Raw genomic sequence first — 19,271 nt, forward strand, 5'->3', positions numbered from 1 at the left:
TGTAATTTCTTTATCCTCTTTTCTTTCCACTCAGAGACTTCAGCATAAATTTGTTGCTCTGCCAGGAAACCTTTCAGACCCCTTCGCAAGAATTCTTCATTCGACTGACCCAGACTTGTTTGCTCCCGTTCTGCATGTCGGTGCTGCTTATCTGCCTGTTCTCAACCTTGCAAGTCGTGGCCAGGAAGTTTCGGTAAAGAAGAAACTCCATGCAATTTAAGTGGGGTATTGCATCCGCAGTGAAATATCTTGGCATAGTCATTAAAGAAATAGTTTAGTGTAAATACTTATTTGTTTGTACCATAAACCACTTTGATCTTCCCTATCTGTCTTTAAGTGAAAATTCAAATTTCTTGTCATCTGACTGTACAAATATACAACTGAACAAAACAATGTTCCTCCTGACCACAGTGCATCCACAATACGTATAAAACTCACAACGCAAAATAAAATAATTCCATACATAAGTTAATAAAATATAATTTAAAATGCATGTAGTGCACAGTGCGGATAAACTAAACACCTCAATGTCCCACTGGTGAGACCTTGGTGGAGGGTGGGTATTCATTAGTCTCACAGTCTAAATCTTTCAAGAGAACTAATACTGAAGGAGCGCTGGGCCATTGAACGTAGTGTCTTTTGGATTAGAAATAAACTTAAAGCCCATTTGATGTCTTTGATGGACATGGTGATAATCTGTGGTGTCATACTCTTAGACGACATAAAATGGTATAACTGGGTATAATCACACTGTGTGTGTGTGTGTGTGTGTGTGTGTGTGTGTGTGTGTGTGTGTGTGTGTGTTCGTTGTCTGCACGCTGACCATCTCATTTCCAAAACTGCAGCATTGGCCTCACTTCAGAAACACTGTCTTGGTTGTAACACATGCACAAAATACCGGAGGAACTCAGCATCTGTGGAGAGTGGTAAACATTCGAGGTTTTGGGGCCAGGACCCTTCATCAGGACTCAGCCCACAGGATCGACTGTTTATTCCTTTCCATTGATGCTGCCTGGCCTGCTGAGTTCCTCCAGCATTCTGTATGTGTTACTTAAAGGGTTCCTGCATCTGCAGAATTTTTTGTTGTCATTCAACTATACAGATGTCAACAGCTAAACCAAACAATACTCCTCTGGAAACACGGTGGGTTGTAAGGTATTTTGGTACATCTTATAAGGAATGTGATAAGCTGTAGATATTTTCCGTTATTTTACTCTACCATGGAGCACATTTACAAAGAGCATTGTCCATCATCAAGGGCCACCACCATCCAGACCATGCTCTCTTCTCACTGCTGTATCAGGAGGAAGCTACAGGAACCTCAAGTCATCAGGTTCAGGAACAGTTATTACACCTCAACCATCAGGCTCTTGAAATAGAGGGGATAACTTCACTCAACACACACTGAACTGTTCTTACAAACTATGGACTCACTTCAAGGACTCTTATCAAGTTCTCAATATTTATTGCTTATTTGTGTATTATTATTTTTCTTCTTTTTGTATTTGCACAATTTGTTCTCTTTTGCACACTGGTTATTTGTCCACTTCGTGTGTAGTTTTTCATTGATTCTATTGTGTTTCTTTGCTGTTACTGTGAATACCTGCAAGAAAATGAATCTCAGGCTGGTATAAGGTGACGTATATGCACTTGGATAATAAATTTACTTTGAACTTTGAACGGATACAAACAGTATAGCTGCTTCAGTATAGGTTCACATAGATGATGGATGAGCTCACCTCATCCTTTAATATCACCTCCTTGAACAAGAATGCACAACAGTGCCTCCACTTCCTACAAAGATTGAAGCAAGCAAGGCTTCCCTCGCCTATCTTAACTGCGTTTTACAGGAGCACCATTGAGAGTGTCCTGACAAGTTGCGTCCCCATCTGGTCTGGGAGCAGTCAAGCATCAGACCAGAAGTCCCTACAAAGGACTGTGAGAATGGCTGTGAAGATCATAGGGGTCTCCCTACCATCCATGGGGGGCATTTATCAGGAGTGTAGCATACACAGGACCCTTAGCATTATTAAGGATCCCATCCATCCATTAGCATCCTCTGACTTTCTACTGTTGGCAGGAGACTCTGATGCAGAAAAACAAAAACGGTCAGGATGAGAAACTGTTTCTTTCCCAGACCATTAGGTATACATTATATGGTTATATACATGTATGTAGTTAAATGACAATAAACTTGACTTGACTGGAGGGAGTGAATGACAGACACCATGATCATGAATCTGAAGGTTCTATATGGTATACATCCTACGATAAATGTAACTTGAATTTAATTTTCCTTGAATTTTTTGAATGAAATGGCATATAAATAATGAGGTATTTACTGTTGACTTTGTGTTTTAGTGATGTGCCACAAAAAGCTGCTGACTTGTCCGATATGGTGATGATTGGTGAAAGGCCTGAGGTGGTATACCACACTCTACATTTGCTGCTGTTCGGCTTACTGGCACTGCTCTTCCAAGGGTGAGTGTATTTCTGTGAATGCCCTTTAAAATGATGCCCAGCGATGAGAACAGTAAGTCTTATGAAATATAAACACAAGATTCTGCAGAAGCTGGAGATCCAGAGCATCTCACTCAAGATGCTGGAGGAACTCAGCAGGTCAAGCAGCATTTATGGAGACTAGTAAAGAATTAATGTTTTGGGCCAAGACTTGTCTTAGACAATAGACAATAGGTGCAGGAGTAGGCCATCCGGCCCTTCGAGCCAGCACCGCCATTCACTGTGATCATGGCTGATCATCCACTATCAGTATCCAGTTCCTGCCTTATCCCCATAACCTTTGATTCCACTATCTTTAAGAGCTCTATCCATCTCTTTCTTGAAAGCATCCAGAGATTTGGCCTCCACAGCCTTCTGGGGCAGAGCATTCCATATATCCACCACTCTCTGGGTGAAAAAGTTTTTCCTCAACTCCGTTCTAAATGGCCTACCCCTTATTCTTAAACTGTGGCCTCTGGTTCTGGACTCACCCATCAGTGGGAACATGCTTCCTGCCTCCAGCGTGTCCAATCCCTTAATAATCTTATATGTTTTAATAAGATCCCCTCTCAGCCTTCTAAATTCCAGAGTATACAAGCCCAGTTGCTCCAATCTTTCAACATATGACAGTCCCGCCATCCCGGGAATTACCTTGTGAACCTACGCTGCACTCCTTCAATAGCAAGAATGTCCTTCCTCAAATATGGAGACCAAAACTGCACACAGTACTCCAGGTGTGGTCTCACCAGGGCCCTGTACGGCTGCAGAAGGACCTCTTTGCTCTTATACTCAATTCCCCTTGTTATGAAGGCCAGCATGCCATTAGCTTTTTTCACTGCCTGCTGTACTTGCATGCTTGCTTTCAGTGACTGATGCACAAGAACACCTAGATCTCGTTGTGCTTCCCCTTTTCCTAACTTGACTCCATTTAGATAATAATCTGCCTTCCTGTTCTTACCACCAAAGTGGATAACTTCACATTTATCCACATTAAACTGCATCTGCCATGCATCTACCCACTCACCCAGCCTGTCCAAGTCACCCTGCATTCTCATAACATCCTCCTCACATTTCACACTGCCACCTAGCTTTGTGTCATCGGCAAATTTGCTAATGTTACTTTTAATCATTAATATATATTGTAAACAGCTGCGGTCCCAGCACTGAACCCTGCGGTACCCCACTGGTCACCGCCTGCCATTCCAAAAGGGACCCATTAATCGCTACTCTTTGTTTTCTGTCAGCCAGCCAGCCAATTTTCAATCCATGTCAGTACTCTGCCCCCAATACCATGTGCCCTAATTTTGCCCACTAATCTCCTATGTGGGACTTTATCAAAGGCTTTCTGAAAGTCCAGGTACACTACATCCACTGGCTCTCCCTTGTCCATTTTCATAGTTACATCCTAAAAAAATTCCAGAAGATTAGTCAAGCACGATTTCCCCTTCGTAAATCCATGCTGACTTGGACCAATCCTGTTACTACTATCCAGATGTGTCGTAATTTCATCTTTTATAATTGACTCCAGCATCTTTCCCACCACTGACATCAGGCTAACCGGTCTATAATTCCCTGTTTTCTTTCTTCCTCCTTTCTTGAAGAGAGGGACAACATTAGCCACCCTCCAATCCACAGTGACAGATCCTGAATCTATAGAACATTGGAAAATGATTACCAATGCGTCCACGATTTCTAAAGCCACCTTCTTAAGTACCCTGGGATGCAGACCATCAGGTCCCGGGGACTTATCAGCCTTCAGACCCAACAGCCTATCCAACACCATTTCCTGCCTAATATAAATTTCCCTCAGTTCATCCATTACCCTAGGTCCTTTGGCCACTATTACATCTGGGAGATTGTTTGTGTCTTCCCTAGTGAAGACAGATCCAAAGTACCTGTTCAACTTATCTGCCATTTCCTTGTTCCCCATAATAAATTCACCCACTTCTGTCTTCAAGGGCCCAATTTTGGTCTTAACTATTTTTTTCCTTTTCACATACCTTCAGGAAGGGGTAAGAAACCAGAATGAGAAGGTGGATGCAGGGAAAGAAGGACAGTCTAGGTGAAGCCAGGTGGGTGGGGAATGGGGAGTGAACTAAGATGCTGGAAGGTGATGGGTGAGAAAGGTGAGGGGCTGGAGAAGAAGGAATCTGGTAGGAGAGGAGAGTGGACTATGAGAGGAGGGGTACTGGAGGGGTGATGGGTGAGAAGAGGTTAGAGGTTAGAGTTGACGGAATAGAAGAAGTGGGAATGGGATGGGAAAGAAACAAAAAGGCTCCCGGAAGCAGAAATCAATGTTCACGCCATCAGGCTGGAGGCTACCGAGTCAGAAATCTTATAAAAGAGATGGAGGAGTTGTAGCAGATGTTGGATTGGGGTGTAGAATTGTTTTTTTTGTAGTTTAATTTTCCTATGCTTGTTTGTATTTTTATATAATCATCCATGTATGTGGAATTGTTCAGTGAATTTTTCAGTAATTACTGTACAGTTGCTTCTGTATTTTTCCAGAAACTACTTAGTTTTCAGTAGCAGATGTCACATCACTTGAATCTAGCTGTTGTAGTTATCACTGGAGATGGGGTTTCCTCTGCCCTGAGTATCAGGTGACCATCACTATATTTCGCTCCTTTTGTTCATTTGTCGTCCTTTTAACACTTATTAAAACAATCATAAGCTTTATGCTTTATGCTTTTATGCTTGTTTTTGATTTCTGAAGAACCTTTGGATCAGAAAGGTATCAGGATCCATCATTGGCCTTGACAGCATTTTTTAAACATTCATATCCAGTGAGAACTTCAGAAACTGATATAATTCAATAAATTATTCAGGGTAGTATTTTCTCAGTTAGATATGTATTGCTGAGTATTTTGTAGGAATTAGTCGCTTTTAGAATTTGGCATAAAGTTTACTAGCTTCTTTCCAAATCACTGGGAGGTGAAAGGAAAGCTGTATGTAAATACCTAGTGGGGAATCAAACTGCCCATGGGAACAAAAACTAGTCCTTGTTTGAGCGGGACTATAAATAGGTGGAACATGTGAAAACACGCTTCTTCACCAGTGGCTCAGGGTTCTGTTGTGCAAGTTGCTGAACAGCACTGAGTATACACAGTCAGGAAAGCTCACCATGGCCTCTACTTTCTGAGGAGGCTGAGGAGAGTTGGACTTTGCATGGCTGTACTTGTGTCATTCTGCAGATGCACAGTAGAGAGCTTCCTGACACGCTGCACGGTACAGAAACTGCACTGTGGCAGGCAGGAAGGCTCGACAACAGGTAGTCAGAACTGCCCAGTGCATCACCAGCACCAGCTGCGCAGGTTGACTCTGTGGTTAAGAAGGCGTACGGTGTATTGGCCTTCATCAATCGTGGAATTGAATTTAGGAGCCGAGAGGTAATGTTGCAGCTATATAGGACCCTGGTCAGACCCCACTTGGAGTACTGTGCTCAGTTCTGGTCACCTCACTACAGGAAGGATGTGGAAGCCATAGAAAGGGTGCAGAGGAGATTTACAAGGATGTTGCCTGGATTGGGGAGCATGCCTTATGAAAACAGGTTGAGTGAACTCGGCCTTTTCTCCTTGGAGCAACAGAGGATGAGAGGTGACCTGACAGAGGTGTATAAGATGATGAGAGGCATTGATCATGTGGATAGTCAGAGGCTGGTCCAGGGCTGAAATGATTGCCACAAGAGGACACAGGTTTAAGGTGCTGGGGAGTAGGTTTTTTACTCAGAGAGTGGTGAGTGTGTGGAATGGGCTGCCGGCAACGGTGGTGGAGGCGGATACGATAGGGTTTTTTAAGAGACTTTTGGATAGGTACGTGGAGCTTAGAAAAATAGAGGGCTATGGGTATGCCTAGTAATTTCTAAGGATTTTTGACTGGACAGTGAACTCATGAACACTATCTATATCCTTGATGTCTTTTTGTACTACTCATTTTTTACATATATTTCTTATTGCAATTTATATATATTCTACAAAGTATGTATTACAATGTACTACTGCTGCAAAACAATAACTTTCATGACATATGTCTGTGATAATAAATCTGAATCAGTTTCCAAACTATATAACTCTTTGGCGCCACAGTTAGTGCGAAGCTATTTCAACTTGGGGCATTGGAGTTTGGAGTTCAACCTGTCATCCTCTGTAAGGAGTTTTACATCCTCCCTGTGGAATCCATGGGTTTCTTCCGGGTGCTCCAGTTTCCTCCTACAGTCCAAAGACATATTGGCTCGTAGGTTAATTGTCATTGTAAATTGTGCCATGATTAGGCTAGGGTTTTAAATTAGTGGGTTGCTGGGTGGTGCACCTTGAAGGGCCGGCCGGAAGGTGCTGTATGCTGTATCGTGTGTGTGTGTGTGTGTGTGTGTGTGTGTGTGTGTGTGTGTGTGTAAAAAAAATAATTCTCTGGTGTATTTTAATTATTGGACAGGCAGTGGCGCTATTGAGCAACTTTTTTTTTCAAATTGCAGTATGTTGTTCACAGTGAGGGTAGGTGGCTGAGGTGTTTATCAGAGATGACTTGTTAATCAAGCTGGTGTTAACTTAAAACCTCTTCTTCCCCTCTGCCATCCAATTCCTAAATGGACATTGAACCCTTGGACACTACCTCACTTTTTAAATATACTGTATTTATGTTTTTTGCATGTTTTTAATCTATTCAATATACATATACTGTAATTGATTTACTTTATTATTTTTATTTGATTTTTCTTTCTCTTCTAGATTATGTATTGCATTGAACTGCTGCTGCTAGGTTAACAAATTTGACGTCACATGCCGCAGATAAGAAACCTGATTCTGATTCTTTGCTGCATTTTTGTACCCTCACAGCTTAAAGTATTTATGGACTCCTTATGCTTGCATGTTTGCTGCCTTTGGTGTATGTTCCCCTCAGCTCTGGATGACTGTCTTTAAGTGGTTACGACTGAAAACTGTGCCTCCATTGCTTCTGGTGAGTCTGGAGTATTCCTTTAAAGATTAGATTAGCTTTATCTGTCACGTGCACACCAAAACATACAGCAGGATGTGTTGTTTGTGTCAATTCAGCAAGGATTGTGTTGGGAGCAGCCCGCAAGTCTTGCTGTGCTTCTGGCGCCAACGTAGCGTACCCACAACTCACTACCCCAAACCCGTGCATGTTTGAAATGTCAGAGGAAATCTACATGGAGAACGTACAAACTCTTTACGGACAGTAATGGAGTTAAGCCCCGATCTTACCACTGGCACTGTATAGTAATGTACTAACTGCTGCACGAGCATGCCGCCTGATATAGTTCAATCATTAAAGCTCACGGGCTCTTCATTTTTCTTTCCCACTGAAGTAATACTTTATGCTTTATTGTTGCCAAACAATTGATACTAGAATGTACAATCATCATAGCGATATTTGATTCTGCGCTTCCCGCTCCCCAGATTACAAATCAATAGTAAATATTAAAAATTTTAGTTATAAATCATAAATAGAAAATAGAAACATTGAAAGTAAGGTAACTGAGAGGCAGGTCCGGATATTTGGAGGGTACGGCCGGGATCCGGGTCAGGATCCGTTCAGCAGTCTTATCACAGTTGGAAAGAAGCTGTTCCCAAATCTGGCTGTACAACTCTTCAAGCTCCTGAACCTTCTCCCAGAGGGAAGAGGGACGAAAAGTGTGTTGGCTGGGTGGGTCGTGTCCTTGATTATCCTGGCAGCACTGCTCCGACAGCGTGCCGTGTAAAGTGAGTCCAAGCACGGAAGATTGGTTTGTGTGATGTGCTGTGCTGTGTTCATGATCTTCTGCAGCTTCTTTCAGTCTTGGACAGGACAGCTTCCATACCAGGTTGTGATGCACTCTAGAAGAATGCTTTATGGTGCATCTATAAAAATTAGTGAGGGTTTTAGGGGACAGGCCAAATTTATTCTGTTTTCTCAGGAAGTAAAGGTGCTGGTGGGCCTTCTTGGCAGTGAACTCTGCTTGGTTGGACCAAGTCAGGTCATTTGTGATATTGACCCTGAGGAACTTAAAGCTTTTGACCTGTTCCACTTGCACACCACCGATGTAAATTGGGTCGTGCGGTCCACTACTCCTTCTGAAGTCAACAACCAATTCCTTCGTCTTGCTGACATTGAGGGATAGGTTATTGTCTTCACACCATGCCACCAGGTTCTTAACTTCCTCTCTGTACTCAAACTCATTATTACCCGAGATACGGCCTACAATTGTGTCATCAGCAAACTTATATATAGAGATTGATGGAAACTTGGCTACACAATAATAATTGCTGTCTTTAAAATTTCAGGCTCTTGTGTTGAGTACTGCAGTCCCCACAATAATAGGGTTCAGCATCTGGAAGGACGTGAGTACACTTGTAGATTCATGTTTCAGCACTGTGATATGTTGTGTTAGCAAGTAGACATGAGTAGAAGTAATTTAGATTGTGGGAAAACTTTTCCAGCAATTGCATTACTTATTTTTCAGATTGCTTATTAGGACATAGAACATAGACCAGTACAGCACAGGTACAGGCTATTCAGCCCACAATGTTTTGCTGAACTAATTAAATTAGTAATCAAATGGTAAACTAATCCTTTATGTCCATATCCTTCCATCTTCCTTACATTCGTGTGTCTATCTAAGTGTCTCTTAAATCCCTAATGTATCTGCCTCGACCACTCTCTGAGTAAAAAACTTAATCCTCATATCTCAAAGTTTCAAAGTACATTTAACTTGGCCCTCTTTACAGAACTCAAAACCCCACAGAACGATAGAAACATCGAAGCCCTGAAGCCACCCCCCCCAACTTCCCTTTGCACAAGCAGCAGCAAAACCATTGACCCTGTGAAATAACCCTTCTCGCCTTCAATGCATGCCTTCTGGCATTAGACATTTCAACCCTGAGGAAAGGATACTGCCTGTCTACTCTATCTATACCTGTCATAGTCTTTTAAACCTCTATCAGATCTCCCCTCAGCCTCCGACACTCCAGAGAAAACAATCTGTTTGTACGACCTCTCTTCATAGCCCATACTCTCTAATCCAGTCAGCATCCTGGTGAAACTCTTCTGCACCCTCTCCAAAGCCTCAACATCCTTCCTATAATCCGTCCTTATTGTAACTTATAGTAATTTTTATGTATTACACTGGCCTGCTGCCTCAAAATAACATATTTTAACATATATCAATGATAAAAACCTAATTTCTCCCTTTTGTGGTCCTCATCCTTATTTCCAAACTCCTTATGTGATTTTTGCCCTTCACAAGCTCTGTATTCTCCTTCAGCTTCAGATATCTGTACTTCAGGTCATCTCTCACTTAAATACTTGTAGCAGCCCCCTCTTGTCCTGACTCTCTGAATTTCACTTCTTCTCTTTCTCTCTTAAAACCTCATGTTCGCCAAAATATTTAGTTTTTACCCCGGACTGTAGTCCTTGACTTGGACTCACATTTTGTTTGGTAACGTTGCGATAGAGTGCCTTGGGATGTTTTGTTGAATGAATTCTTGCATTGTTTATGTATCTGAATGAGGCACGAGTATTAACTCACTTATTAAAATTTGAACAAGGTAAGGCATTCTGGATAAGGACATTTATCAGGATGCTGCCTGGATTAGGGAGCTTGTCTTATGAGGATAGATTGAGTGAGTGAGGGCTTTTCTCTGTGGACTGAAAGAAGTTAAGAGGTTAAGAGACATAGTGGACAGCTATAGACTTATTCCCAGAGCAGAAATGGCTAATGCAAATGGGGATAACTTTAAGGTGATTGGAGGAAAGTATAGGGGGGGATGTCAGAGGTAATTTCTTTACACAGAGAGTGGTGGGTGTGTGGAATGTGCTGCCAGGGGTGGTGGTAGAGACAGATATATTAAGGACGTTTAAGAGACCTTTAGGTAGGCACATGGGTAATAGAAAAATGGAGGTCTGTGTGGGAGGGAAAGGTTAGATTGATCTTAGAGTAAGTTCAAAAGTTAGAACAGTATTATGGGCTGTACAGTGCTAAGTTCTATTAATCTCCTCTAACCTGGTTCCCATGCCCCTGCCAAACTAACTTACCTCCAAAAGCACTTGCCAATCTGCCCGCAAGAATGTTGATCTCCCTCAAGTTCAGGTGCGACCCATCATTTTTGTACAGGTCATACCTGCCCCAGAAAGGATCCAATGATCCACAAGTCACTAGGGCCAGAGCGCACAGGCTCAGGAAAGAAGGACGTTCTTTTAGAACAGAGATGAGGAGCAATTTGTTTAGCCAGAGGGTGGTGAATCTGTGGAACTCGTTGCCCCAGACGGCTTTGGAGGACATATCATTGTGTATATTTAAGATGGAAGTTTGATGGGTTCTGGATTAGTAAAGGTGTCAAAGGTTATGGGGTTGAGAGGGATAATAAATCAGCCATGATGGAATGGCAGAGCAGACTCAATGGGCCGAATGGCCTAATTCTGCTCCTGTGTCTTATGGTCTAAGCACTGATGTTGTGCATTTAGTATTTCAGTAATACTTGAGTAATCTTGTATATATATTGTTTGATTAAGCATTCTTGTTTATTTAAATACGTTTCCCCCGCTATCCGAAGGTAGAGCGTTCCTATGAAACCGTTCGTAAGCCGAAATGGCATAAAGCGAAGAAGCAATTACTATTAATTTATATGGGAAAATTTTTTGAGCGTTCTCAGACCCAAAAAATAACCTACCAAATCATACCAAATAGCACATAAAACCTAAAATAACACTAACATATAGTGAAAGCAGGAATGATATGATAAATAGACAGCCTATGTAAAGTAGAAATAATGTATGTACAGTGTAGTTTCACTTAACAGATTCGGGAAGTTTGAGCCAAAATTGGCACGTACACGCATGTGCACGTCACGCATTCGCACGTACACCCTTTCGCACATCACGCATGCGCACACACTTGCCTGCACAAGGCTTCATGGTCATGGTAGTCTTTCTCGGGGTAAACACAAGTTTAAAGCGAGCGTCTTTTTTTGTAAAAGCGAAAATCCTCTTTTGGTTAACGAAAACAGGTACTAATGTAGGTCTTTTGTAAAAGCGAAATGTCGTAAAGAGAACGTTCGGAAAGCGGGGGACACCTGTAATTCATTACAGATTGTATGTATAAATACATGAATTGTGTACGTCATCACATTACCACGCAATACGTATATGCCTCGCTTAAAGTGAAAGCACAAAGTTAGACTCACATTTTGGACTGTCATGTCTTCTTTTGAATTAGTTTAATGTTTTGGAAGTCACAGAACTTGACAGATAGTGTATCATTAGTATGGTGTTACCTTCTGGAGAAGAAGGCAAGAGAATTGATGCTGAAATTGTGCATTTGACTTCTTTATGTTGGTTTTGTTGAGCTTTACACATTTAACTTTTAAAATTACTTCAGTTCTTTCCAGATGTAATGAGTGAACTTTCTGAACTTCAGGAATTTTATGATTCTGATACTGTGGAGCTGATGAACTGGATCAAGTAAGTTGTTACACCAGTACGCATTTTTTAAAATTGGTCTTGCAGAATCAGTCAAAGTCCTGTGGGCACCCTGCATCTGATGGTGTAGTCCTGAAACTCAGTGGTAAAGTTCAAAGTACGTGAGGTCACCATATACAACCCTGACACAGTAGAACAAAGTAATACAATAGAATCGAGGGACACCATACAACAAAGGCTGACAAACAACCAATGTGTAATAGAAGACTAACTGTGCAAATACAAAAAAGAAACAAATAATACTGAGAACGTGAGTTGTAGAGTCCATGAATGTAGGTCTATAGGTCGTGGAATCAGTTCAGTGTTGAGTTAGAGTGTACACCTCAAAACACACCATTGCTAACTCATCAGTGCTAGTTTGTTATCAAATTCAAAACTTTAAGATGATACAAATTGGGGGTGGCGTGGTAGCATAGTCGTTAGCATAACACTTTACAATACCAGTGGCCTGGGTTTGATTATTGCTGCTCTTTATCAATCCATTCAGTAAGGGCGTGGCTTAACTGTGGTCTAATACCATTTGCTCACTGTTGCTCAATATCTCCTACTATCGGTTAATGATAACTTACTGAAGATTCAAGATCTTCAAGATTGTGTATTGTTATTATTCAGTATATGAGTGTAAAGGAGAACGAAATGATTGTTACTCTATATGTCACCCTATACAACCCTGAGTTTCATTTACTTGCGGGCATTTGCAGTAGAACAAAGAAATACAATAGAATCAATGAAAAACTACATGCAAAGACTGACAACCAATCTGCAAATGTGAAAAAAATAATAATGAATAGATAGGTAAATAAATAACACTGAGAACAAGAGTTGTTGAGTCCTTGAAAGTAAATCCATAGGTTGTAGAATCAGTTCAGCTCAATAGAAATGGTAATTTGGATAATTTTTTTACTACTAATGTGGATATAATGACCAATTTTTAAAAGTAACTAGGGAATCATGGTTTTAGCCCAATCTTTCATGACAGACCACAACCTTTCATTTCTTTCCAAGGTCAGATGGGGAGCTGAACATCTTCAGATAAAGTGCCAGCAGCTTAAGACAGAAAGAGGATTAGCTCTCACGGTGATGGGGCACGTGCCGTGCTTGAAGCTGCCTCACTAATGTGCACAACTGAGCTTCTTCATGCAGCTGAGTTTGGCAACTTTAGTTGGAAACGTACAGATTCGTGCATAGTAGCATTTTAATTTGCTGCCCGTCCTTCTACATTGGTTATGAAAGACTACATTACTAAATGGGAGGAAATACAAAAATCTGAGTTGCGAAGGGACCTGGGAGTCCTCATTCAGGATCCACTAAAAGGTTAACTTGCAGGTTGAGTCAGTTGGTGTTAGCATTCGTTTCAAGAGGACTAGAATATAAGAACAAGGATGTAATTCTGAGGCTTTATAAGGTACTGGTGAGACTGCACTTGGGGTATTGTGAGTAGTTTTGGACCTTTTATCAAAGAAAGTATGTACTGGCATTGGAGGGGGTCCAGCAGAGGTTCATGATTTTGGGAATTAAAGAGTTAACAAATGAGCATTTGATGGCTCTGGGCCTGTACTCACCAGAGTTTAGAAGAATGAGGGGGATCTCACTGAAACCTGTCGAATGTTGAAAGGCCTGGAGGACTGGTGGTGCCGAGAATGTTCCCTATAGTGGGTGAGTTTAGGACCAAGGGCACAGTTGCAGAATAGAGGGACATCTATTTAGAATGGAGATGAGAAGGCGTTTCTTTAGCCAGGGGTGGTGAATCTGGAATTCACTGCCGCAGACATCTGTGGAGGCCAAGCGGTTGGGTGTATTTGAAGTGGAGGTTGATAGGTTCCTCATTAGTCAGGGTGTCGAAGGTTATGGTGAGAATAGGAGAATGGGGTTGAGAGAGATCATAAATGATCACGATTGAATAGTGGAGCAGACTCAAGGTGCCAAATGGCTGATTAGGAGCCAAGATAATTGCATTTTCCTACCGTGGTATCTGGTAGCAGCTGGGCAGGCCAGTAACACAAACAGAAAAGTCTTCAGTCCGTTGTTTGCAATATTAATGTAACAATCTGAAAAAAAGTTACTGAGAAATGCATACAGCCTTTTTAGGCCAAATCTACAGTATTGCATACAGTCCTTATTGCTCGCTGGAAGGTGCTTCATCTTTGGCGGTGTTCAGAGCTTCCTTCATCGTGTCAGAAGCTTCCTCTCGGTTTTCACTACTGTCAGCCATGCAAGTCCTGCTTGGAGACTCAGGAATACTAACGCACTCAGATGTAGAATGATTCTTCATTGCTATTTCTGTAACAGTTTTGTTTGACCAGTCAGGGTTGTTAGCCCTGAGCTGAACCCCTGAATCTGGAGGACCAGTGGGCCACTCTTAGTCTGTCCTCTACCCTTTGCCCTGTTTGGCATGGGTGACCCTATCAAGAGCCAAAGCATAAAGTCCTGGCTCCAGCCAACATAGCTCTCTGGCTGATTGAGACATGCGAGCCTCCAAGCCATGACAAGGTTGTGGTCCTCTTGGTGGTGTACATTTCTGGTTGCCCCCATTATAGGAAGGGTGCTGGGGCTTTGGCAGGGTGCAAGAGAGCTTCACCAGGATGCTGCCTGGATTAGAGGGCATGTGCTATAATGAGGGGTAGGACAAACTTGGGTTGTTTACACTGGAGTGGCGGAGGTTGAGTGGAGATCCGATAGCAGTTTATAAAATTATGAGAGGCTTAGACAGAATAGACAGACAGCATCTTTTTCCACCGATTGAAATGTCTAATACCAGAAGGCATGCATGTTATGTGAGAGGGGTTAGTTTTAAAGGTGAGGTGAGAGGCGAGTTTTTTTTACACGGAGAGTGATGGGTGCCTGGAATGCGCTGCCTGGAGTGGTGGTAGAGGCAGATACATTAGCGACTTTTAAAAGACATTTAGATAGGCATGTGAATGTGAGGAAAATGGAAGGATACGGCCATTGGGTAGGCAGAGGGAACTAGTTTGGTTGGCCATTTGATTACCAATTTAATTGGTTCAGCACAACATTGTGGGCCGAAGGGCCTGTTCTGCTGAACTGTTCTGTGTTCTAATACTGAGACATTTGTTTTGAAATGTTTTTGAACTATGCAATGGATTTCACAATGGAATATTAAAATAATATTGCTGATTTGTTTTTGGAGAACACAGGTAGTTTGTTTTATGGATTACCTTGCACAATATGCTGTGCTGTTTGTCGGATATTTTTAATGCTGTCTATCCAATTCCAAAAAGTTCATGGCAATTTTTTGGACATGAGGGGATCATGGTAATCGTAGGGAGGCTGAGGATTTTAAATAGGAGTATCTCATTTGCATAATGTTGATCTTCATGCTGAAGAAAAGCTGCCCTTTTAAAAATACCTGAATGGTTGTTTTTGCCTCTTTCTCCCTTTTGTATTATGTTATCATTTAAGAAAATAAGAAAGTGACAGGTTGCTTTGTAACGCTGAGTTGTATGGGAACCACTTCTAGATTTCCCAAAAGAAGTTTTAAGCCACTCATTCACTGCTTAGAAGTATGAGATCTATTTTTGCCCCACCACTGACAGTTTTCACTGAAAAGATTGCAATCTTCAGGAAGATTACAAGGATCATAGATTCTTTTCTAAAAGAGCTGCCTTCTGAAAAACGCTATAGGGATATTAAAACAAAAACTTCACGCCATCTTAAAAGTTTCTTCCCCCAGGCAGTTAGTCTGATTCAGAATCACCGACACATGTTGTGAAATTTGACTTAGCACCATCAGTACAATAATAGAAAAAAAACTGTAAATTGCAATAAGTATATGTATATATTTAAAAGTTAAATTAAATAAATAGTGCAAAAATAGAAATAAAAACGGTGGTGAGGTAGTATTCATGGATTCAATGTCCATTCAGAAATCAGATGGCAGAGGGGAAGAAGCTGTTCCTGAATTGCTGAGTGTGTGCCTTCAGGCTCCTGTACCTCCTACCTGATGGTAACCGTGTGAACAAGGCATGACCTGAGTGATGGGGGTCCTTAATGACAGACATCACCTTTTTAAGGCGTTGCTTCTTGAAGATGTCCTGGATCTTGGGGAGACTAGTGCCCAAGATGGAGCAGACTAACTTTACAACTCTCTGCAGCTTGCTTCGATCCTGTGCAGTAGTGCCCCCCGCCCATACCAGACAGTGATGCAGCCAGTTAGAATATTCTGTATTTGGAGAAGGTTTCAAGTGTTTTAAGTGACAAACCAAATGCTTGAAACTGCTAATGAAGTATAGCCACTGGCTGGCCTCTTTTGCAGCTGCATCGATATGTTGAGTCCAAGACAGATCCTCAGAGTTATTCACAACCAGGAACTTTCAATTGCTCGCTGTCTCCACTTTTGTCCTTCTATGAGGACAGGTGTGTGTTCCATCGTCTTACCCTTTCAAGCATTCAAATTAGCCCCCCCCCCCATACCTTCTCTATCTATTACCCCCATCACTGCACTGCATTGTAAACAGTTTAAACCATTTTTTATAACACTGTTTATAATGCAAGAGTTCCTTTTGCCAAGAATCATTTTGTCACTATCACTTTTTGTCAGTCATCTCATGTTAGACCATAAAACAGAGAAGCAGAATTAGGCCATTTGGCCCCTCAAGTCTGCTGCGCCATTCCATCATGACAGATTTAGTATCCCTCATGCCCTTGATGCTCTGACCAATCAAGAGCCTATTAAACTGGGCTTTAAATATACCCAATGTCTTGGACTCCACAGCTGTCTGTGGCAACGAATTCCACAGATTCACCACCCTCATCTCTGTTCTAAAGGGACACTCTTCTATTTTAAGGCTGAGCTCTCTGGTCCGAGACTCTCCCACTATAGGAAATATTCTCTACGTCCACTCTATCGAGGCCTTTCAATATAGGTTTCAGTTGGATCCCCCACCCCCACCCCCACTTATAGGAGTATGTACAGATACTGCTGCACTCTATGTACAATCAGTCTACCTATGTGAGCTCATCTTATGTGTATATGGCCATAGTCACTCACTTGTACATTGTGTTTTATAGGATTGCTTTCATATTTGGGTTTATTGTGTTTTTTATGCTGATTGTGTTTATTTTATGCTGCTTCAGATCCCGAAAACAATAATTTTGTTCTCCTTTACACTTGTGAACTGAAGAATGACAGTAAACAATCTTGAAACTTGAATTGTAAATGTACGCTGGTATTTGCATGTTTATACATATTTTATTCCATATCTGTACTTTAACCTCTAAGTTTACTTTAATGTAATTCTTTATAATTGTTGAATATTGGTGTTTTTTGTTGCATGTCACACCCTGACCAACACAGCACAGCAAATTCCTGATACAGTTAAAAGTATATGGCAAAATAAAGTTGAGCATTGGTTGCATACATGTCACCAGATGGTACCCAGAGATTCATTTTCTTGCAGGCATTCCCAGTAAATACAAAGAAACACAATAAAATCAATGAAAAACTGCACACCAGGATTGACAAACAATCAATGTGCAAAAGACAGTAAAATGCAAATACAAAAAGAAAGAATATTAATAGTAATAAACAAATAAGCAATAAATATCGAGAACATGAGATAAGAGTCCTGGAAAGTGCGACTATAGTTTGCAGGAACAGTTCAGTGATGGTGTGAGTGGTTTTCCTCTCAAGTTCAGGAGCCTGATTTTCAACACAGTTCTGTTGTTAATAGTTAGTATATTGAAAGAGATCCTTACTATTGCTCCCAATTCTCCAGAAGACAAACTCCCAGTGCAGCCGTGTTTGCGGGAAGCATGCAGCTCATGGGAACTGTGAAACTCTGCACGGGTCGGACAGTGACAACCCACCCACTCTACTCCGATAGAGACCTGAGAAAGCGCACAGAGGAGGTGAGTGCTTCACTTTGGCTTATCGAGATGCATATCTAAGTTCCAGTAGGTTGAGATTATACAGTTAATGTATACATCACAGTTGAAGGGATTGTGTCTGGCCGTAAATTGCACCAGTAAACCATAGTTAACAAGGAATCTGGTTGGATATTTGATGATCATCGTAGCATTCTGTGACACCGCTGTTCAATAATATAGCAATACACTTTCAATGATCATTCATCAATGATAGCCACTTGGGTGAAATACCGAAGATCTAGTGCCTTTACTGTTATCTCTCTGAAAGAGTTAGCATTTTCTTTACTGTTGTTTACCCTCCCCCTTCCCTCTTCATTTCCCTGCTTTGGCCTCTTACCTCTTCTATTAGCCTGCCTATCACCTGCCCCTGCTGCCATAAGACCATAAGACGTAGGAGCTGAATTAAGGCAATTTGACCCATCGAGTCTGCTCCACCATTTAATCATGGCTGATGCAATTTACCTCCCAGCCCCAATATCCTGCCTCCCCCCCCCGCAATATCCTACCTCCCCTCCCATTTCCCTTCATGCTCTGACCAATCAAGAATCTATCAACCTCTGCCTTAAATATACAGAAAGAGTTGGCCTCCACAGCCATTTGTAGCAAACAATTCCACAGATTCACCACTCTCTGGCTAAAGAAATTCCACCTCGCCTCTGATCTAAAAGGACACTCCTCTATTCTGAGGCTGTGTCCTCTGGTCTCTGACTCTCCCACCATAAGAAACATCCTCCCCCCCCCCATCTACTCCATCCAGGCCTTTCACAATTCGACAGGTTTCAATGAGATCAGCACTCATTCTTCTGAGTTCTAGTGAATACAGGCCCAGAGCCATCAAACACTCTTCATATGACAAGCCATTCAATCCTGGAATCATTTTTGTGAACCTCCTTTGAACCCTCTCCAGTTTCAGCACATCCTTTCCAAAATAAAGGGCCAAAAACCGCTCACAATACTTCATATGAGGCCTCACCAGCGCTTTATGAAGTCTCAGCATTACACTGTTGCTTTTATATTCTAGTCCTCTTGAATGCTGTCATTGCATTTGCCTTCCTCACCACAGACTTTATCCATGCTGACTGTGACCTGCTGTACCATGTGTCTCCAAGTACCCTGACACCAAATAATGAACTCCAACATTTTCCCAAACATTGAGGTCAGACTAACTGGTCTATAGTTTCCTTTCTTTTGCCTCTCTCCCTTCTTGAGGAGTGGAATGAGATTTGCAATTTTTCAGTCTTCCAGAACCATTCCAGAATCTAGTGATTCTTGAAAGATTATTAGGCCTTCAGACTTTTTAGTTTCCTAAGAACCTTCTCCCTAGTAATGGTAACTTCACACACCCCATGACCTCTGACACCTGGGACTTCCACCATACTGCTAGTGTCATTCACAGTGAAGACTGATGCAAAATA

General features: G+C 41.7%; 1 protein-coding gene across 4 annotated transcripts in view; it reads left to right on the plus strand.

Moving 5' to 3' along the window:
- Window positions 1–19,271, plus strand: part of LOC134356310 (probable C-mannosyltransferase DPY19L4) — a 104,069-nt gene that overhangs the window by 65,425 nt on the left and 19,373 nt on the right. For all 4 annotated transcript variants that reach the window (XM_063067185.1, XM_063067192.1, XM_063067199.1 and 1 more), the window contains exons 12-17: window positions 35–193; window positions 2,362–2,481; window positions 7,332–7,452; window positions 8,778–8,834; window positions 11,870–11,952; window positions 17,706–17,838. In XM_063067185.1, coding sequence (XP_062923255.1) covers window positions 35–193; window positions 2,362–2,481; window positions 7,332–7,452; window positions 8,778–8,834; window positions 11,870–11,952; window positions 17,706–17,838 — 673 coding nt within the window. The remainder of the gene's footprint in view (window positions 1–34; window positions 194–2,361; window positions 2,482–7,331; window positions 7,453–8,777; window positions 8,835–11,869; window positions 11,953–17,705; window positions 17,839–19,271) is intronic.

This window comes from Mobula hypostoma, chromosome 1 (genome assembly GCF_963921235.1).
Source record: "Mobula hypostoma chromosome 1, sMobHyp1.1, whole genome shotgun sequence".
NCBI lineage: Eukaryota > Metazoa > Chordata > Chondrichthyes > Myliobatiformes > Myliobatidae > Mobula > Mobula hypostoma.